This window comes from Calonectris borealis, chromosome 19 (assembly GCF_964195595.1).
Source record: "Calonectris borealis chromosome 19, bCalBor7.hap1.2, whole genome shotgun sequence".
Classification (NCBI taxonomy): domain Eukaryota; kingdom Metazoa; phylum Chordata; class Aves; order Procellariiformes; family Procellariidae; genus Calonectris; species Calonectris borealis.
In genome coordinates, this window is record NC_134330.1 from 11695496 (window position 1) to 11717594 (window position 22099).

Below are 22099 nucleotides of genomic sequence, written 5' to 3' on the forward strand. Positions count from 1 at the left end.
TCATGCACAGCTTTACCCGCTTAGCAGAATAATAAACCTGAGTGTGGATGATAGTCTGACCACGTTATTTTAAGGTCTGACTATGAGTTATGTGCCTGTCTCCCTTCTTCAGGTTTGTGGCAGGGTCCTGGGTCTGAATGTAGAAACCATAAAAGATTTCTTGTGCAGCTAGTAATAAATTAAAACTCTAAATCCTTTAAAGCAATTTTAGGTTTTTTTCCATGGCATTGATTTTTTTGTTTCTTTTTTTTTAATTATGGCTTGAAGGTGAGAGGGGATAGTCTTACATCTTGAAAAGTTGCCTTGTAGGATACAATGATTCAACGTTGCTTGAATTTCTAATTTGTTTTCATGTCATCTTTCTGAAAAGCAGGGTTAACTGTGGCAAATGGATAAAGCTCTAAATAGATAGGTTTATTGCGGTTTGTCAGTAGTAGCCGTCCTCTCAGATGAGGATATTCAGTGTTCTGGCATTAAAACTTTGGATTTAAATTCTAGTTCACGATGTCTACCGCTACATCATTTTAATGTTTGAAGTATAGAAGATCCTTGCTAACCACCTAAGTGACAGCTCTGAAGCCATTCCCTTGCACTGCCACAGAATAGGACATGCAGGAAGGCGGGATGGTGTGCTTCGTTTGTGATTAAATGCCTGTGTAGAGAAAGCCAGGTTTCCAAGTGCGAGGATGAAGCTTTCACCCAGGGAAGCCGGGGAGCAAAGTTCATGGAAGGACCAGCACCGGCCTGGAGGGCGGTGAAAGTTTCTGTGAAGCCGAATAGCAAATGCGAATTACGCGCGTCGCTCCCTTTCTGAACAGAAGGGCACGGCCACCCTGCCGCGCCGGGGCGGTGCGCGGAGCCGGCCGTGCCCCGCTCTCCCTCGGGGCGCCGCCGCTGCCCCGCTCGGCCCCGCCGCCCGCGCTGCCCCCGGGCTCGCGGGTTTCGGCGTCTCTCGGCGGTGCCCGCGCCGGGCTCGGGCCTCCAGCCCGGGATTTCCCGGCAGCCGGGCCGCGGCGGGGCCGCTCTCCGCAGGCGCGGGCGGTGCGCGGAGCGGCGCCTGCCGCATCCTGCCGGGGGGATCCGCCGCGGTGACTTTCCCTCTTCCCCCCCCCCGTGCGCCGAGAGGGGCGGGAGCCCCGCGCCCGCCCCCTGCTCCCCCCGCCCCGCCGCGGTGCAGCGAGGCGGCGGCGGCTCCGGTCGGGGCGGGGCGGCGGCGGCCGGCGGGGCATGCCCCGTCCGCCCAGCGCAGCAGCGGCCCCGCGCCCCCCCGCGCGGCCGGCGGAGGCAGGCGCGGCGGCGGCGCTGCCGCAGGGCTCTCCGGCCCCGCGGCCGCCCCGGAGCCGAGGCACGGGCGCCCTGCGCGGGGCATGAAGTTGCGCCGGCGGCAGCGCGGCGGCGGGCGGAGCGGGGCGGGCGGCCCCGGCGGCGGCATCTCCTCTGCGGGGCCGTAGCCGGGGCGGGCTCCGCCGCGCCTGAGCGAGCGGCGCTTCCCCTCGCCGGCGCCCCGCAACCCTCCGCTCCCCGCCGCGGCGCGTCCGGCGAGCCCGCGGCCGGGCTGGGGCGCGCCGCTCCCCGCGCAGCCCCCCGCGCCGTGCGGCGGCGTGGGATGTGCGCGCAGCGGCGGGCACCTGCCGGCCCGCTCCCCTAGCCCCTGCAGGCAGCGCGGCGGCTGGCGGTGCCCCTCGGGAAGTTTGATGGCTTCTTTGAGGAGAGTCAAAGTCCTGCTGGTGTTAAACTTGATCGCGGTGGCTGGCTTCGTCCTCTTCCTGGCCAAGTGCAGACCCATCACGGCCAAGAGCGGTGACTCCTTCCATGACATCCATCCCAGGGCAGAAGTGGCCAACTTGACAGCCCATGGCATCGGCTCCATCCAGGACGCAGTGCTGAAGAGACTCTCCCTCCTAGAAGATATAGTCTACAGGCAGCTGAACGGTAGGAATAGTTCTCCTGCTCTTAATGCCTTTTGGGTACGGTCGCGGGTGGTGAATCGAGGCAAAGAGCGGGCGCACGGCTTGCTTGAAGTTTACATGACAGAGCCTTGCTTTTTCCTGTATTATTGTGCAGATGGAGTCTCAACAGACTGAATCAATTTAGCATCTGATTTCCAAGTTCCGTTGGTTTTTAAAGCTCAGAGTACCTTCCACAGGATGAGAGGAAATTGTAATAATGTAATGTTGCCTTTTAGGTTTATAGTAGTGGTCAGGAAATTACAGTGTGGTGATTTCTGCATCAAATGAGAAGGGTGTTCAGTGGGTGAATACGGGTTGGAGCAGCACGCTGTATATTGATTGAGGGAATGGCTTTTACTACTACAGAGTTGGTTTTTTGGAAGGGAGTTTTTACACAGCTAAAGTATGTTGCATCTTTTGAGTGCAGAAGGTCAGAAAGCAAAATGCGCTTTCTCTAATAAGTTAAGCAAACTATTCAGTATTTCCTATGGCTCAGCATTGACAGCTGCTAATTAAAATCTCAAGTAATGCTTCTCTTTATAGCGTAGCGAAGGGATTTCTATTAAGATCTCACCAGGTTCAGTAGTTCTGAGATGTAGAAAGGGAGTTCTAAAGATGCTATGCGGGGTAGAGAAACATGTTGTAAAGACGTAAGAAATCTAGGTGAGGTATCTAATTAAAACACTGACTGTGGAAGCTAATTTTTTTTAAATTGTTCCCCACAGATTCACAACTGGGAATCTAACTCAATCAAGAGTCCCGTTTATTGCTTGCAATCTCTGTAGCTTTAACGACTGCAAGTTTTCGTGTATCAGAATTAGCAGAGTTAACGTTTTTGGCAATGTCAGTGTGATTCCCTCTCTGAGTTTTGAATATGAAGCTAATGCACGATTCTGTGTCATGTTGAACCGAAAGCTGGTGTGCCCTGTGTCTCTGTACTGAATTAGAGCTATTGCTGATGATACTTCTGCACTGAGGATGTGAGACAGGTGCAGGAATGTAAGGTACCTTTCCTGGTGCATAGCAGTCGTCTCAGTCGGTGTTTGTGCTTTGGGGAAGGTGCTGTACACAAGGAGAAGCACTCAGCTGAGCAGCCAGTGTTATTTACATTGCTACTTCATACACTTGCATGAAAAACCTGTCCTGCCTGTGAAAGTGCCTAGCACCGCAAGATGTTGAAGCAGTACTGTTGGGTGACAAACAAGGTGAAACAAAAGAATAAGAAGGAATAAGGTAGAAAGCTGGGTGTTATTTACAATCAAACTGTGAAACTGGCTGCTTCTAGATATTGCTAGGGCAGAAGTTTCCAGGAAGATTTAGGCACTTATTTAAAAAGGGGCAATAGCTGCAGTTCAGGACAGGAGACCCCATACTAGGACCTTGGTATTGGACAAGTAATCACGATGCTGTTTACCATTCCCGCAAATACAGAAGGAGGGCTGAAATTATAAGTTATTGCCCTTCTTCTGTGGAGATTAATGTGGGACACCCTGCTCCAATGTGCTCTGGGGGCTGCTTTTGGAGCTAGCTGGTGCTTGTAACGGGAGCCGCAAGCATAAGGAGAGCTCTGAATGTGCTGTCTCGTCTGTAGGCTGCTGTGGGCACTCGGAGTACGTTTACAGCGTAGTACAGCAGTCTGCTTAGTGCTGAAGAGCAGTCATGCACCTAAAGACCAGGGGAGGCAGAGAGGTAATAGATATGTTGCCCATATCGCAAACGTTTTCTTAGGGCAGGCAGAAAGCTGAGCACATAAATGTGACATCTTGTCTGGCCTCTGCATACCAGGGTGATTTATAGCAGCACTGACGAGTCTGGCTGAAAAATAGCTCTAGCATAGCAGTTATGTAACTTTGGGTCAAGTATATATTTGGTACGTGTGATTTTTAGAAAAGTACGATGTGCTCTGTTCTCTGAGTGATGTCTGTGTGTTGTGCTTCAGCAAGACATGGGTTTAGAGCAAGATGTGGGGGGCCAGGTGAACCCCCATCACCACCCACCGGCACTAAAAGGAAACAGGCAGGTGCTGAGACAGTCCACAGGACTGAGGATGCGGAGGCAGCTGGACCGGCTTCCCCACCAGGAGTTTTCTGTGCCTGAACCGGCGTTCATTCTGGGCACTTGAAGTATACCTAAAGCTAAAATCCTAGTGCCCGCTTGAAGTACGCAAACATGAGCTCACTTCTTTTTTTTGCTTTTAGGATAGGGAAGTTGCATGCTGGCATGAAGCGTCTGACAAAACCCACCATATGCTCTTAGACAAGCTCCCTGCAAAACGCATCCATCGAGAGAATTCTCTTTCTGTTGTGTAAGGTTGTGTTTTGTTTTAAATCTGACCTGCGGTTTAGCACGTACAAAATGTTAGAATATGGTATCCTATAGTGTAGCACGTGGAAAGCCTGCACCTCAGGGAGCATCGGGAAGTGTTTGGCCAAAGAGAGAAAGTAAACCACAGTTTGGGTGCAATCAGCTATGGATTTTTTTCTGCGTTGTAGGACTTGGCTGGATTTCAGTGGGAGTTGAAGCCATCTTTAAAAAACTGAATCTCTTAAAAAGCTCCATTCTGTAAAGATCAAATGAGCAATCTGATCATACCATTGCTGTGTTTTTGGTTTTTGAATCGTATAGTGTAAAGCATATCGGAAATAACAGCTCTCTGTGGTATGGCAACCCTCATTTTTTATGTATGTATATTTATTTATTTTTGTAAATGTTGGCCATGAAAACAAGCTTAAACAACACTGCCTCGGGTCTGGTAAAGGAGCTATTTTACATAATCATTCCTTTTGAATGACATTTCTCTGCAGCGCCATTCTGGACATAACACCAGGCCCCCTCTTAGTCCTCTTTGTGCAAGAAGAGTTGTCCCAAACATGGCCCAGTCTGCTTCCTACGATGACTTCTCACTTTCCATGCGATGCACCTTGCTGGTCTTGTAGTGTTTTCCAGCCACTGTTAGCTGGGGTTGCGGTTGCACAAAGTTACGTCGTGTCAACTGTGGCACGCTCGTTTCAGACGGTGGTTGAAAGAGTGTCTCGGGGATGTTGAACGGGATCGGGGAGTTACCCCAGCAGACATGGCCTTGCTTAGTTTTCTCCCCGTTGTAATTCATAAAGTATCTGTGAGAAGACTTGGGTTTGTCCAAATTTGTCTATTCGGTCTTCTTTTGGCCTAAAACTGATTGAGAACTGTATGTGTGCTTTGCTCTTTCTAAAAGTTTATTATTGCTCCTTAGTTCATTGCACAAGTCTTGTGGCTTTTAGTTTTTGCTTTTCTGTTGCTGTTTGCTGGTCTCTAATTGGGTGACTCCCATGGTCAAAGAAGTACGAGCGTGCCCTTTGAAATGGAGGGGTTTGTGTGTGCATGCACTTATCTGAGAATTCAGAGGATTTTTAATTTCTGTAGTCACTTTTATGGACGGAATTTTCTTGTTCAGCAGATGTTCAGAGAAAGCTAATGAAGGCCTGGAAGGAATGTGTGCATTTTACTCTGGGTATTAACTACAACTTGTCTTTTTGATCAAAACCTGATTTTTTGTGTGCTGATATTTACATAAGCAAAAATTGTGGTTCAGATTATCTCCAACTTTATGGAGATTCACGCAAATGAATTTCTCAGTTGGGTCTGTGTTTACAAAGAGAGGTTTTCTGTGGTTACGTGACAAACTAGTTAGCTAGTGAGGAGCTAGAGTGAACAAAGACACAGAAGAGAGCATTCAGCTGCTGCCGCAACCATGGGCTTCCTGGGCAGCGCTGGGAAAACTCTTCAGTTTACCAACCCTCTTCCTCCAGAGGAGTTTGAGAAATAGTGCATTTGTAGGGTCCTGAGACAGCAAAGGTGGACCAACTTTTTAACATCAACGTGATATACAGGATGAGTGACATGACTTGAGAAAAACTACAGTTTGCTTTATGAAACAGCATACAAAGATTTTGCTCACCATAAGGCTCCTCTCAATGGGATGGATCCCGTGTCCATTTCCCAGGTAGCTTTTGTCTGGCTGTGTTTCTTCTTCCTTGAACTCTTGCATTACTCTCCTCCACCTCCCTTTGTCCTCTTGAAGTCGTGCTTGATCCCACCCTGGATGTAGGAAAGGGAAGTATTCATGGCAGTGCAGCGTGCATTCACCCCCCTCCCCAAAAGGAGAGAGGATAAGGCTGGTGCATTCTTTCAGTGGTGCCTGCCCAAGGTAGGAGAACCGTTGAGAAGTTGGACAAGTGCTGCTGAGGCACTGAGAGGCTGGTAGGATGCATAGGGTCCATAAGCAGGTTTCCTTATGTGTGCAGAGCGCTGCACCTATGTTGAGTATTCATTCCAGGTAGAAGGAAAGAGCCTGGATCTGATTTTGTGTGTTGGTTTTTGTTTCTATCCTTCTGAGTCTGATCCTGCCCAAAAGTGGGCAATCCACTGTTCTAACCTTGTTCGCCAGAAGCTTTTGAAGTAAATATACAAATAGTTTAGTCATTAAATAGTGCTGCTAGTTAGAGAATAAGAAGTGCAGGAGAAAGAATACTCTAAATAAACCCTTGGTTTGTGTGTGGGGAAGCCACCATCCATATTTACCATAGCTGAGCACCTTAAACAAATACAAGCAGATCAGTTCTGCTGGTCACTGGTGATCTAAAGAACCTTCCACCCAGCCACCTCCCAGGTGTGCTGGGGTAGACACCTGCGTGTCTACTCGTGCACGTTCAGCAGAGGTCTGGGTCTTAGATTAAAGTCTCCAAGAAGGCTGAAGGCTATAAACTCCCTCTCTAGTGCTTTTTGGTTAATACACAACGACAGCTGAATCTAGTAAGCGCTCAGCTGCCTGGAAGCCAATGAGACAAGAATGATGTGGTATCTTTCTGAGTAATGTGAGGAAAAAAAAATATTCTTTATTTCAAGCTAAATATTAGTAAGACAGCACTGTGAAAGGGCACTGCTGACTCATCTTAAGCTCTTCTTTCAAATTTTATTTTGTAAACTCACAACAGATTATGGATAAGATCAGGGAGAATAAAAGCTATTTGCAAATCCTTGTAAATGAGAGGCCAGTGATGAAGAACCACTGAAGCTGGCCAGAAAATGGGTGGGCAGAGAGGGTTTTTCCTTTCATGCTAAAGAAGCGCACAGAGAGTAAACTGCTGTTTTACCAAATGTTAAAAGTTGAAGAGGAACTTTAAATTCCTTGGTGGTTAAATAAGCCTATGTTCGTTTTTTAAACAAGCTTGCATCTGTGCTTTTGCGCATGGAATTATTTGCACATGCTGAGATATGAACAAGTGCATGCCAGCAGCCTCCCTGCATACAGATTGTGCTCTCGTCTGCTTATCCAATTAGGAAATTAACTTTGTGAGGGTTGCATATGGACATTGAGGCCAATACTGACACACAGCCTTTTGCATGGTCTTGCTATCCCCCTTGTAAATTGGCACTTAATTAACTTAAAACACTTTAGAGATATGTGGATTTACTTCCCATAAGGATAAGATAGTGCTTATCTTCTATAACACTTATCATTCTCAAAGTACATTACAAACTTAGCTAACTACTGAGTATAAAAATTATATATGTAAATAAGGCAGATTAAAAGCGGTTCTATCAGCCATTTAGTAGTATGTAATAGCGTTACACCCACGAACTAGTAATATTAAGATTTTAGCAGGTAGGTAATATATTAACTAAAATGCTAAGAAATTCTCTAATTAAGATAAACCACTAAATGTAAATAACTGAGAGTAGGGAGATGCTGTTTGTAGGCAGAAGGGCCCAAACTTTAATCATGTTAATGAAATAAAATAGCTTTTTATACGAGCATAGCCTCGCTGGGTGAAGTCCTTTGGTATAAGAGATGATGATGTGGAGATAAAGTGATATGCTATGGGGATGTGACTACTGTATTAACTGATGGTTATCACACAGGATCTGAGACGCAGGTTCCCTGTCTACCCCGCTACCATGATGTTTCTGAAGTAGAAACTAACTGTGTTATTTTGTATAGCCTTACATAGCTACGTGATAAAAATTGCAGCTTTGACATTTATTATATACCTAACAGATCTGGTTGCCATATTCCCCATTAGGAATAATTCAAGTTATCCAGATTCAGTACATGCTTTTAGAAGTTCGTAGCCTAAACTTTCTAACTGCAGGAGAGTGGTCTGCATAGGCTTGAGACACCTGAGAGCTGCTGTCTGTAAATTATTCTTATCAGGTTCATGGAAATTGGGTCTGATACTGATCAAAGAATGAATAAAAGAGAGTTAAAAGATGAGGCTTCAGATAGTCATTTAGGAAGCATCTGGAAGCTTAGACGTTAATGTGACATTTAGTTTACAACCTGGCTGACTAGGAACTGATAGATAATTTTTGTTTTCGATAGTTGTTTGGCATCATCCTCCGAATATTCACTGTCATTGGCAATGAATGAGTAATAAGCCGCTAACACATTTATCATGCAGAGACAACACAAGATTCATGAGATGCAACAGCAATGACTAGAAAATAGTGACAACGTTGGTATTTTATTCTTGCATATTAATTAAGGTCTGCCCAAACGGAGAACCTTACCTCAATGGTAAAATTTACAAAGGTACGTTAGATTCACGCTGCCAAATTAATTAGGCAGATTTTAGGAATATTTTTATAAGGATTAAAAAAAAAAAGTGTTGTAATTATGTGAATTACAGTATTATTTCCAAGCCTTAGTCAGGATCAGTGGTCTACTGTTGTGTCTCCACTAAGAGACATTTGGAATTGGATGCATTTGGCAAAACATGGTCATCTAGTCACATCTCAGTGGCCGAAGGCATCCTGCCTGGCGTCCAGCTGCCGCTCCAGAAGGGCACGACTCGGCCGTCGGTGGAGTGTCACATCTGCTGGGCTTGCGCAGCGTCTTGAATACCCCGAGGCCTTTCGGATGGCGGCAGGCATTGCTGAGATGACAGAGTCCCACGCTTGCCGGCTTGGAGATCTTCCACTTTGATCAGGGAGGACAGACGGATGAAGTGGACTTTAGGCATATGCTGTCAATGCGCTTGGATTTTGGGTAGTCCTACTGGTCTACTCTTGGCCACCATCTTCCCTCATTACTTCTCTCCTGGCAGAAAGCACATGCATTTCTAATAAGAAAATGCTGTGTGCAGTCCGTGAGCAAATCTACCTGTTAATAAGGCATAGCACAAAAGAAAATAGAGATGAGCCTTCTCAGGTAATTAAAAAGGTTTTACTCATTTTCTGATTTATGCCACTAATCTTCATCTAAAACCGAACAGTCTGGTCCAGATGTTATGGTGGGCTGGCAGGCTGCCAGTTCCCAGCTCCTACAGATATCCCTGGATGCTGGGGTAGGTGAAGACATTCTGCATGTTGAAATATTAAACTAAAAAGGGAGACTTTTTTTTGGTAAGATGTCCTTATTGATGTCTGCAAAGGGCTGTTCAAACTGAATACGCGTAGTATTGACCCTACTGTGAGTCAACAGCAGTGATTCAACTTCAGTAATGTATCCTAGCAGTACAATATTATTTTTCCTAAACGGTTTTGTGAGTACTAGCAGCTGTATTTTCTAACCCCCAATCCCCGTGGCCAAATTTCTTAAAGAAATTGTCGAATGCTTTACATCTTATTGCTACAAACATAGCTAGTTCTGCCTATAAATCTAATAGCTATCGACCGACATTCTGACATTCACTGACGGTTATCTAAAAATAATGCGGTAATGGTGCAATGAGAGCCCTACGTAAAACATTACGTGCAAGGAGAGTGCTGTGCTGAGCCTCGCTCTGCTGTCATTGAGCAATTACACACCGTGCTTCTGATGCAATCTTAGAGCTTTCATGCTTGTGTCAGTGGGGAGATGCAAAGTTATCTGAAAAAGACAGACAATTCCCTAAAATCCGGAGTGAATTGGATAAAAATAACGGTTTGCTTTTTCCTTTTCAGAAACCTGATCTGTGCTTGCATGCCTCTCGCTGTGTAATGAGTACCAGTTCCTATGATACTGCCCTCCCAGGGGTTCGCTCCCCGTGATTCACTCCGATACCCGACACCCACGGGCAGCGATGCGAAAGGCTTTCTGCCGTATTACAGCACTTGTTCAGTCTTGGAACAGGAAATACCTGCAGCTTCACCGGATCTGTGCTATGGGAGTAATATGACAACTCTTGGTAAACCGATTTTTTAAAAATAGGGATCTTCCTAGCTTGTCCAACCCCAGCTGTTGTGCAAGAGCACCGCTCTTCCTGCTGATAGGGAAAATAAAAGATCTCTTAGAAGGTGGGGCTATGTCATACGTAGTAAATCACCATTTCTTACTGCACAGCTGGCATGCCTTGTTGCACCTGATTACTTAATTTTAGCGCGGTAAAACCAACTGTGTGATGTGTCAGCATTTGATGCTGAGGAAGGAAAGGGGATCGTTGGTCCCTCTTCCCTTTAGTACCCTCAGATTACATGCAAGTGGAAATGTCTTGTGTTCCTTCTCGTGGTTTGAAGCGCGACTGCCCAGCGCTAGCGCTTCTCTGGGGTCTGGCAGGGAAAGGCTCTGGGTGGGAAGGCAGAGGAGCTGGGCTCTGCTGTGTGCTGCCTTTGGGCCCTTGAGCATCCTTAGTCTCCCTGCACCCGAACGCGGTACAGGATTTTCTTTTCTCCCATCTCTTATACGTAACAGTAGGGCCTTTCTGTGTTTGTAGGCAATGGAAATCCAAATTGTTTTTCATTGGCATGTCTAAATGCTGCTGAGGTACAGAAAGCAGAAGACCATTACAAGAGAAAAATCAACAGTGGATTAACAGACGTGAACGGTGCCTTGGCTGAGTTATTTTGGGTGCTACCTCAAGCTGCAGAGAGCATAAGCGAGTCAAGCAAGGTCTTTTACCTGACATGGTCATCAGAATTTATTTAACCTTTGTTTTAATCTTCATTTGCTCGTGTTGTATTTCGGGCAGTGTAATGGCCCGCCATGGTTGTGCATGTTCTCAGAGCATAAAGATGGAGCGAAAAGGTTAATTTTAAAATGAAACAATTAGAATTTCTTTCTGGTTCTTTGCCTATATTACACCTTAAATTAAATCATGAGAGCCCTCATGTTTGCGCCAATTTACTACAAATTCTTCCAAAACAATCGCTTGATCATGCTCTAAAAACACAAAGCAAGGAGGTGAAAAAAAGAAGTGAAAAGCCTTTTAATGATATTTTAAAGCTTGCTTATATTCTGTTATTGGGTTTAAAATAATTTTTGCTGACCTTTGTGTGTTTTTAGTACGTACCACCTTTAGTGAAGTGCGCTGAAACATTGAATGCTTTAAATAGCTTGGAATATAAAACCCCTATTCTGCTAGATTTTATTTCAGTTTTTCATATTTGCACTGACTAGACAATAATAGTAATAACCATTACACTTGTCTAAACCTGTAGTCAAGGCTGGGGCCATGTTGTGCTTTGCCCTTTGCTAAGTGTAGACCCAACACCATAATGTGGAATTTCAGTTTGCTTGAAGCTTTTATTCATGTAATCAGAAGGGACTGGTGTCACCGTTAAGGGCACCAGGCATTCAGTAGGAAAGGGTTAGGTCTACAGTTTTTCCTCCGACATTTTGTGTGATGCTGAATAAGTCACTTAGAATAATATTAGGAAAAAATGTACTAGTTAGGGGTTCAAGTTCCTTCACGTATTACTGAGTGAATGTCTCAAGGACAGAGAGAGATGAAGAGGTTTATATGTGGGAAATGGTATGAGAAGAAAGAAAAAGTGGCAGACGTGTTTTGATGATTTGAAAATATTTGGAATTAAGAGGTAGGAACAGAAAAAGTGAGAAAGAATAGGAGAGGTGTTTGTCTCGCTTCTTATTCCTTACCATAACAAATGACTATAATGTAGCCTTAATTAAGTGATTACCACTCACTTACATTAAGACCCTGCCCAGGGCCCCTGGCTGGTTCATGTCCCATATATTTGGTGCTATAAACCAGTGAGAAACAGGCCATTCCCAAACCGCTTATCATTTAGCGAGATAAATCATGCAACAAAATGAGGCAGAAGATGGGGGGAGAATTAGACCTAATGTTGTGTTAATTCCCTGTGGCTTTTGGATTTAAAACTCATGTTGGTTTAAATCTATATTAATTATATGTCGACTAGGCTGAAGGGGAGATGTGGAAGAAAATGAAATAATAGAGCAGGAAGATGTGCAAGTGAAGCTGGAGGAGGGAGGGAGGACTGCAGTAACCGTGAGAGCAGAGGGCAGGGGTGAGGTTTCATCCAGGAGCCACGTGCTGAGCCAAGCCGTGCAGCTGAGGGGTCTCTGTGGGCTTCGAGGGCTGGGGAGCGGGCAGGCAGCAGCTCCTGTCTGTGTACTTCCTCAGGGCTTCTGCCTCCAGGAGCATTACTTGCCCCTGTGAGTTATGGGGCAAGCTTCAACATTTGGTTCAAAATTAGGAAAATATCTACCATGCACCAGTTCATACAGGGACACGCAATGGGACCCTGGTTCTTGTGGGAAGGTGGGGGGAGCAGAAGTCTCAATTTGGAGGAGCGGGTGCTGGTGGTGGGCGGGTGCTCTTTGGATAAGGCTGGTTTGATTGACTGTGTGCAATGCCCAAAGGGACAGGGCTGGTTTTTAAGCTCTGCAGGTGAAGGTCAGAAACAAAACTGCAGTATCTGGAGAAATAAATGAATAATTAATCTAATGGGCGGGGATGGGCGAGCTGCTTTCTCCGTGAAGGGGGACGGTTCAAACGTGGTGCTGTTTGATTAGTGCTTGTGGTATGAAGGGACAGTGTGACAGCTGGATCATGCAGATGATTTATGGCCAGGCAGACAGCTTTCATTTAGAAATTTGCCCGTCAGGCGTGTCTAAAGGTAGTTACCGGCTTTTACAATGTCTTGCATGGAAGGTGTCACTGGGGTCAGGTCATATTGACTTCAGTTGTCTTTGGATCAAGCACTGAATCAATAAGTGACTTTCTGGGGGAGTTTAATAGCTGTTCTGCACAGACATAAAAGGGGTTATACAGTGAAATGGGATTTTACACTTTTATCAGTCTTTTCTCAGGAAGTTGCTCAACTTCCAAATACTAATTAATGCTATGTTCCTTCCACAAATTTTCCTCCCTACTGATGCTGCCTGTTTGATCCTGTAGAACAGCATCAGACCTTGCAAATTAGAACCGGCTGCCAGGCTACAGTGAGGAAAGAGGCAATGAACAGAAAGGAATACGACTTCAACATCACATCCCGATTTGAGGCATCCAGCATAATTTATGCTCTGTGTGCAACTGTTTGGAAAACCCTGGAATTCCCTTGAATGTCCAGCTCTGATTATAATTACCGGAACTGCATATCCAGAAATACCCAGCTCCAACTACAATTACTGGAGTTGGATATCCAAAGAAAGTAATTCACTCTAAAGCTGCAGACCCAGGTGTAGACACGTCTGGTAGCATCTTATTCTGAGGCTGCCCAGCCTTTTCCATCATGAGAAGCTGCTTTAATTTGTTTATAATTTTTCCAGTTAGGCTAGAGATGGTGAGATGTTGTCAAGATCATGTTTATCTTTAATCCCAGCAAACTGGTCCAGATGTTTTTGGAAATGATGTATGAGAAAAACATGTACCATTGTTTCCACGGAGGGACAAAAGCTGGTACAAAGGGAAAAGGAGTGGAGGGACTGAACTGGCAGCTGCAAAAGAATGGGGCTGAGAAACCCCAGGATCAGAGAAGGGGGGAGATGAGGAAGCTGACATGGGTGGGCAACATGAACATGGGAGTCGGTGGGGAGAGGGGGCGTGGGACAAGGTGTCCAGGCAGGGAGCGGTGGCCCCAGGGAGCGGGAGTCCTCGGGGCATCTCTGTTTTGCTACACGAATGTTTGAATGCAGTGCAGTTGCTTGGGGGTTTTGGTGCAAGTAGTGGAAAAATGGCCGTCTGCAAAAAAAGTGTTATTTTCAACTCGGTATTTTATATAAAGGAAGTATAACTAAAAAGATAGGTTACTTCCAGAAACCGTAATGCCAAATGTGGTTCTAGGGTATTTTTGCTGGTTTGATGATTAAAGTGTTAGCCTTGTAGAGCATTCAGAAGATGTGTGGGTATAAAGCCAGGGCAGGTATTATTAGCTGTGTAAAGCAAAACAATACAGTCACTGTGGAAAAATTACGGGTTTTGTGCTGAAGCAGATATTTAACCTTTGTTTTTACAACTCCAGAAATGAAGCAGTTTGTTTCTTAATGTAGGCTTAATGCTCAAAGTGTATGCTGACTGGATTTTCACATCTGAATGTATGAAATGCTGGGCTATTAAAATCTGTTTTAACAATCTCTTTTCCCATAACTCCTAATATTTGCCATTTACTAATTATGATGTACCTAAGTAGTTCTCATTTGTAGTAGGTATTTTAAATGCTGCAGCTGTCCTAGTTTCAAGCTAACTGCTGGTGACTTTTTTTTTTATGTCTGAGAATTGAGTGGTATCGTTGATTTTTGCAGGTTGGCATTAAGTGCTGGTCTCATACTGTTCTTCATTAGAAGGTTTTTGATATACAGGTCCCCAATGGAAGCAGAAATAGTTGGACTTGGCAGAGGAGGAGCAGTGCTGGAGAACACATACATTTTTAGGGAGCATTGGTTTGTGGTGTAAACTCATGCCGAGTCAGCGAGGGCATTACCCAGGGGTGGTTGGTGTGGAGCACTTTTAGATTTGGGAGTTCCTGCTCTATTTGTCTTTTTTTTTTTTTTTTTTTTTAATTTTTAGGATTTTCCAACAGATTTATAATAGGGGAAATGTAGCGATTTGAAAGGTAGCAGCCTGGGCAGCAGCTCTGCAAACTTCCCATGCGGCTTTTGGGGAAGAAAAAGGCAGGGTGTTTTTTTCATGGTTCATTTTGCTGCTCCGAGGGCCAATGTAATGGGACCATGTGAACTAGTTTAAGGGCCCACAGAAGTTATTGAGGCCATTGACTTTAGAGTCTGATGGACCTCCCTGCAAAACAGAGAGCCAAGAATGCAAGAAAAGTGGTAATAAAAAAGAAGAACTTGTAAAGTGTAAGTTAGGAAGCGGGGACTGTACTTGAAGGAAAAAGGGAAAATATGCAACTCGGAACAATCTAGATGCTCTGCAAGCAAGGAGAGCCTGTTAACTCAGTTGTCTGTCCTCCTTGCATTTCATTTTACCTGAATTTTACCTGTTGTGGTTTTTTTTTCTTTTTCTTAATCCCATTTCTCAATCACTTTCACCAGAGGCAACTCCAGCTGTGACTTGACAGCTGCTACTGTCTTCTCCAGCGTGTGCTGCCAAAAATGCCAGTTGATTCTAGGGCTTAAGGCACAGCGCTGTCTATTTCCTGTATTCCTTCCTGCTATAAAATTATATATATTAATATTGATAATGCTCTTTCTAAATTCAGAAGCCTCCAGGCCTATTGCAGTTACGTTTTTTTTAAACCTCAGTTTTTGGCAGGTATGTCCTGACAGCAAACACTGCTTATGAGCGTGTCCCAGAATACGGGCAGTGCTTTAGGGTTAGGTGCAGTGGACAGTACTCAAGTCTGGAACCAAATCCTTAAACTCTTAAGGAAGCTTGAATATAAGTGAAAGCTTTGCATATAATCTTTTCACTTCACATCCTGTGAAATAATTCCTTCTGACTTGGAAGAACAGACTGTGATCGAGGGGTGCGATGTGCTGCAGGTCCTTCTCATGCTGAACTTTGCCAACCAGCAACAGCTCCTCCTGCACAGACCTAACGTGGTTGCGTATTTACTGAGCTTATTTCTTGCTTCTCAGCCATAGGCTCCCTTTCTGCTCTCTAGAAGGCAAAATGCTGCTGCTGTTAAGAGGCAGCATCAGACCTACAGCCCCTCTCTCTCTTCTCCAGAAGCTAAAAAAACCCCCGATATTTTTCCTTTTTTGCTTGCTTATTCCTTTGCATTTCTCACACCTCCATGCTGAGCCTTGGCTTAAAACCTTAAGAGTTGAAACTCAAGAAGTTGGGGAAAAAAGCTGATCTAGGAGTCTTCTGACTGGATCAGTGGAGCAAAAGAACAGGCTGAAGTAGCACAATTGTGAGTTAGGAGAACGTGCTGTGTCAGGGTCTTGTACCACGCGATTATCTTCAGAGGTGTGTAAGGCAAATGCTTTTCCAGTCTTAGGAAATTCCTTTATACTTGAATTTTAAAATGCCTTGTTTTTTTTTTTTTTTAAAAAAAAAAAATTGCTGATAGGAGTGTTCAAGTGGTAATGAAATTCTTGTGGTTAATTTTCTTTGGCTCATTTTTTGGATGTTATTAGATAAAACCTTTTCAGTATTTGCCTTCTGTGAGCACTGGAATTTCTTTTCATGCCTTTAGTTGCCTTTTCTGCAATTTGCATATTCAATCCTTCCAGGCGCCCAGAGCTTCCCGAAAGGAGCTGAGCAGCAGCCGCCGTCCCTGCAGCCTGCAGGAGCCAGGGTGCCCCACGCCCCGGAGGAAAGCTCAGCTCCACCCGCGGCGGTCCCTTGCGTGTTCTGTGGTCTAGGCTGAAGTTAGAAGAAGCTGCTTGGTTCGATCAGCATGAACGGTTTCTGTGAGGCTGTACGGGGACAGCTCAAACCGCCGAGAGTTGTTTCAAACCCTGTAGCCCAGCCTGCCTGGATTGTAAATTCTTCTGACGAGCGGGTCCTGCCTGCATCCCTTCATATGAGTGGGTTGGGAAGAAACCCCAAGGAACTCGCTTTCATCGTTATGGGTGCACACCGCGTTGTTTCCAGGGGCTTCAGCGGGGTTAGGAATCGGGCTTGTCTTACGCGCTTTATTAATTGGCAGTACGAATTGGAAGAGGCCGTATGTTAGGTTAAAGAAATAAAAAGGTAGGGCCTAATTTTCAGGCTGAAATTGGTATGAGCTAGGCTTTTCTCACATCAGTCCCTTGAGCTTTTACAGTCTAATTCAAGAGATTTTTGTTCTTCTTTTTTTTCCCCCTTGCTAGGTCACGAAGACCCTTTGTATTCCATTTGCATTGTGTTATCTGTCAGGGACTTGCACTTGTAGCTATGTACCAAATTCAGAACTAACCGTATGGCAGATACCTTGCAAGCTTTCATTCATTTTTCATGTTTCAGGTTTTTTTGACAAGTAAATACAGTTTCATACCTATACCCATGCCAGGAATAAATCAAATTAGTCTGAAATTAGCCTTTGCTCTTACAATGCTTTGCACATTTCTAATATTAAGGAGATAAGGAAGGAGATGAGCAAACCTGCTTTGAAGAGCTGATTTCCATAGCAGGCAGAGTGACCTACTTAAAGGGAGGGGGAGAGCGAGTGGAGTCGAAAATGGGCTCTTTATTTATTTATATAATTTTAAAGTATCTGCGTCAGTGCTCCCCTGGCTGAGCCTCTCCTGACACTCACCTGACAGGGAGTTGAAGAGCTTGGAGCTGAAGAAACGTCGTTTGTCCTTCAAGAGTCTCCTTTGTATTAAAAAGACTTGTGTTGGCGTTGCAGCCGGGGTAGAACTGTGCAGCTCGGTGTGGAGGCATTTGGTAGATGACGAGATTCAGGTAAGGCTTTGGGGGAATGTTGATCACAGTTTAACATCTGTAGGAAATCTTCTTCATTGCTTCACTTAAACGAGAAGGAGCAGCGTGCCTTGCTTTGGGGCTCTTGAGCATCATGTTCAAGAGCACGGGATGTTCGGGAACATCCTCGTGGAGAACTGCCAAACGGCGCAGCAGATCTGGAGACCCCTCAGTAGATGGGTTGGAGCAGCAGATGGGTGGTGAGGTGCATTTGCTTCCATTTTTACGCACTGCTGGTTTGGTCGCCAGGAGATGCATGCAGTTGTATGTATGTATGTGCCGTCAAATAAACACTGGCTGGGTGGCTATATGGTTTGTGGGCTTTTTTCTTTAAAATGTGCTTCCTTAGTAATTATATATGTCTGATTCAGGTCTGGTACCACCTTAGTAGGGGATCTAACTGCGAAACAGCATGAGTGTCTGGAAGGCCAATGCTGTCCATGGGGCTGCAGTAAGCAACATAAGCACGCGCAGTTACAGCTTGTTGCCCTGTCTCTAGTATGGTCATTTCCTTTGGTGTGAAGTCAGCGTAATGTGCGCCCAGATCAGAATGAGAATGGGTCATACCAGGCGTTGAAATGCATGAATTTATACAGTAAAAGCTGATTTGTCAGTCCCAGTGGTTTTATAACTCGTTTAGAGAACCAACACTCAACTTGGTTGCTGAAGGCTGGCTGTGCCCTGCCAGTGCTGGTTTGTGGTCTGCAAGCTGTGTTTGTATCTTAACTTGATTTGCATCATCTGCAAAATAATTTGTATATCGAGGACCTGAGTTGGGTACAGCTCATGCATTGCAAGAAACTGTGATGATCTGAGCTTTCACATGCTCAGAAATCGGTAGATACTTTGCTCTTGCATTTAAAGTATTATGATGTCCTGACAGGCAGAAGGGGAGGACAGGTGGCTGCTCAGAGCTTCTGACTGATACAGTCTTGTCTGAGCTGATCATCTTAACAAGTTTATGTGGAGATGAAGATTCGTTCATTTAGTCAGAGAAGGTATTAAAAAGTTTTCTTTGCTTGCCCTCCATAGTGATAAATATTTTGTAAGAACAATGTGTGTCTGGTTGTCTTTGCCTGAAATCTTTATTTCTTCTAATACCTGAGTGGAACGAGATGAAAACTTCCCTGCCCTGTAGGTAGTTGCATTTCACTGGAGCCATATGTTGAGTTTGTGAAGCCTGGTGGCAATTTGGCAGGATCTATGAAGTAAGTTAAAAATTAAGACCTGACGAGTAGGTGAGAAAAGACTGCTCACAGCCACCTCAGGGCATTAATGTTCCCATAACAACTTTGTTCTATGCAATTATTGTCCCCTGTTGCTTTTTTAATAGCATTTCTTTTTCTTTGAGTCAAAACTCAGCTCCTTTTAACTTCCATTCTTCACTAAGAATAGTAAATCTGAGAAGTCTAGAGGAAGTCTCGTGACCTGTTTTACAAGTTTTATATGTTTTAGAGTAACATATATAAAATTGAAGTTTATTGACCCATTGCAGAGAGTAAAGTATGTGAAGTCAAGCTGACAGAGTGATGGGGAGAACTGCTGCTCCGCTGCCTGAAATATCACCTGGTTGTGTTGTTCCTCAGCCTTCCCCCCCGGGCTGCACTGTGCACTTTGAGTGGCTTCTGCAGGTCTGGTAAGAAGTAGACTCTTAACTACATGATACGGAGAAGCACATTTGTCGAGACGCTTGAATCAAACACTTTTTCCAGTGGAAACACTTTGCAAAGAACGTTTAGGTTCTCTGGGAAGCGTTAATTCACCTGCATGCAACTGAGCTGGGCAACGTGGCCAAGAAAAAGTGGTCACAGCAGCAACGGGAGAGTGGAGAAGCCACAGAATCACACGCGCAGTGGCCAGCAAGGGCTTGTGCCCCTTGGCAGTCCTGCGGTTGCGTGAGAGCGTGACTTCCAAACTTGGCCAAGCCAAGGGATCACCTTCCCCAGCACTACCAGTAGCAGGGCTTTGGGGATAGACCATGGGACACCTTCCTTTTGTCTTTTAGCAAGTTGTAAACTTGCTACCTGTAACTTCTTAGGTGCTCCGGACTTCTGGGGAGGTGCAATGAGTAACCGTATCTTGCTTTTTCTTTTTATCTTTCAGCGTTGTAGAGTTCTCTCATGTCCTCTGAGCTCATCTGCCTTCTTTCCAGGGTGAAGAGTCCTAGTTCATTTAATTTCTCCTATATAAAAAGCATTTTTTAAATCTTTGATATCCTATTGCTTTGTACTGCTAGATTTTTTATACTCTTGTTTATTTGTTTTTAACAGGAGATGACTAGAGCTACACCCAGGATTCTGGGTGTGAAAGCGAGGCCCAAAATAAGGAGGGAATATTTGGGCCAGACGTTGGCAAAATGGCATCAATACTTGCAGGAAATTCAAAGACATTCCTTTATATATAATTCCTTCTATTAATGTTTAAAGTAGTCCAGGCCTCAGGTGGACGGTTTCTCATACCCTGCATTGAATGGCTCTAATGCTTAGAAGTCCTCCTGTTCCCACCCTCTTTCCTGCAGTGTCTTGGAGCTGCAGAAGGCAAGACTGGAAGATCCCTTCAGTCTCCCAAATCTTTGGGCTGCTTAACAGGGTCTGTAGAGTCTCAGTGTATCAGAAAATAGAAGTAAGGTGCTTAAAGCTGAACCCGAAATGACATGGACTGTTTGAGCCACTTGTGGAACTTTACACCATTAATTTTGTTAGTGTCAGGATTTAGGGAGTTCTTGGGAGCTGATGGTACCCCCCCACCCCCAAGGTGTGTCTTACCTGTTGTAGGTGGAGTTGCAGATGGGTCTTCCCCCTTCTCTCTGAATGTGCATGTTGTGGAAGTTTGTGGAGCTCTGGCTGAGCAGAATTTGGCTAGTCTGCACTCGTTCCAGTCTCTTCTCTGCAGCTATTCCTCTTGTGCAGTGATCCTTGCAACTCAGTCGACTTTTTCCAATCTCGCACGATGGACTCTCTTGTTAATGTCAGAAACCAGTAAGGCGCCTTTTTTTTTTTTTGTAGCAGTTGTGTTTAATGTGTACGTCAATACGATGCACTTCAGATTTGCGTGTGTCAATGATGCAGAATATAAACAGACCAAGCTGAAATGTAAAACATAAGACACTTTGCAGTGTAATGCTGTGTCATTAAAACAAGTTGTGTCTCTGGTAGGAATTTAATGATTCCTTTCAGAAGGATTTATTTTAATATAATATTTTTAAAAACCCACTTTAATTGGCTGAAGTGTTGGAGAGCTAACAAGGCAATGCTTTCTTAGCCATTTTGCCATTTAATTGAACGGTAAAACAGGTAAGTTAAGTTTCAATAAAAATGTTATTTTTACAGGGCACTTAGAGAATTAAGTAATTCAGAAATACCAGCTAATTCATTCTTGCGTAGCCCTGTGTGGCCAGTTAGAGAGCGGTGTAAGCGGAGGGGTATTTGATTCACATGACTGAAGTCTCAGTGCTGGATTCAGCATCAGCCTCTCCCTCTGCTTAGTGCTGGTATCCGTGCCTGTGCTGTCAGCCAAATGGGTCTGCTTTGAACCTGAATGAATTACAGCCTCGGGGTGCTCGTGTTCAGTGCAGGTTGTCGTCCTGAGCCCTGCTGCAGGGGAGCCGAGCCCTGGGCCACTTTGTTCACTCTGCCTTGGTGGGGCATAAGCCAGTCCCAGCCCGAGCTGCGGCAGGATTAATGATCGAGGATGCAGAGATAACACGTGCTGGTCACAGGTTGTAGCTTTTGTCTGCTTGTGAATCTGGTCTTAACCTCACAGTGCTATAGAGCCAGCAGGAAAATATAGGGGGGAAAGAGGTAAGTCCTGCCGCCCAGCTACACTGCAGGGTAGCTCTGTAGCACCTGTATATTCAGAAGTAAAGCACCCTGGTGGGATGCCGTGTGCTTGCACCGTATGAAAACATCTGCAGTCAAGAGATTGTTATACCAGCAGTGTCTGCACGGCTCAAGGAGAGTCCAAAAACGTGCTCAGGTTCACTGGCACTGACATAAAGGAGGAGTTGCGAAAGGCAGGATATTGCCCAAATAAAAGCAGTTACCAAAACGGGATGTTTTATACTCACCAGAAAGCCTGTTGAGAAGGGAGAGGTAAGAAGTGACTCTGGCTCATGTCAGGATTAACTCTGGGAAAGGCTGGCCTGAAAAAAGGACTTGGGGATTGGTACAAACTCGAAGATACCCAAAGGGAATCGAAAATCAAAGCTGTTTTATTGTTGGCTGTTATATATCTGTCTTCAAATAACTGGTAAATGAAATCTTGGATTTTAGTATTGTAGCCTCTTGCCTTTAGCTGAAGGCAGTTTGTTATGGATAATGGCTTCAGATGGCTTTTGCAAGCCATTTTCAAGGTCTTTGGAGTCCTAAAGCGGCAGTGACCATCTCTCGCAGTGCCCAGAACATTAATCTGAAATCAAAGGTAGCAGGGCTGTTATGGGACACTGTGAGCCGGTTTCATTTCAAAGCTGAAAGCTGAGGCATTGGTGAGATGTCTCCAGGGGATGTGGTGTAATCCTTGATACACAACTAGCTGAAGAATAAGTCTCCCCACATCGTAACACTTGCTTTGGGTCAGCAGACTCTCTGCTTCTCGCCATCTTTTAATTCAGTTATTCTG

At 45.0% G+C, this 22099-nt stretch overlaps 1 protein-coding gene across 1 annotated transcript in view; it reads left to right on the forward strand.

The window, feature by feature from the left end:
* The first annotated feature begins 1554 nt into the window (after positions 1-1554).
* Positions 1555-22099, forward strand: part of GALNT17 (polypeptide N-acetylgalactosaminyltransferase 17) — a 215053-nt gene continuing 194508 nt past the window's right edge. Inside the window, exon 1 of the mRNA XM_075169018.1 lies at positions 1555-1932. Coding sequence (XP_075025119.1) covers positions 1695-1932 — 238 coding nt within the window. The 5' untranslated portion in view covers positions 1555-1694. The remainder of the gene's footprint in view (positions 1933-22099) is intronic.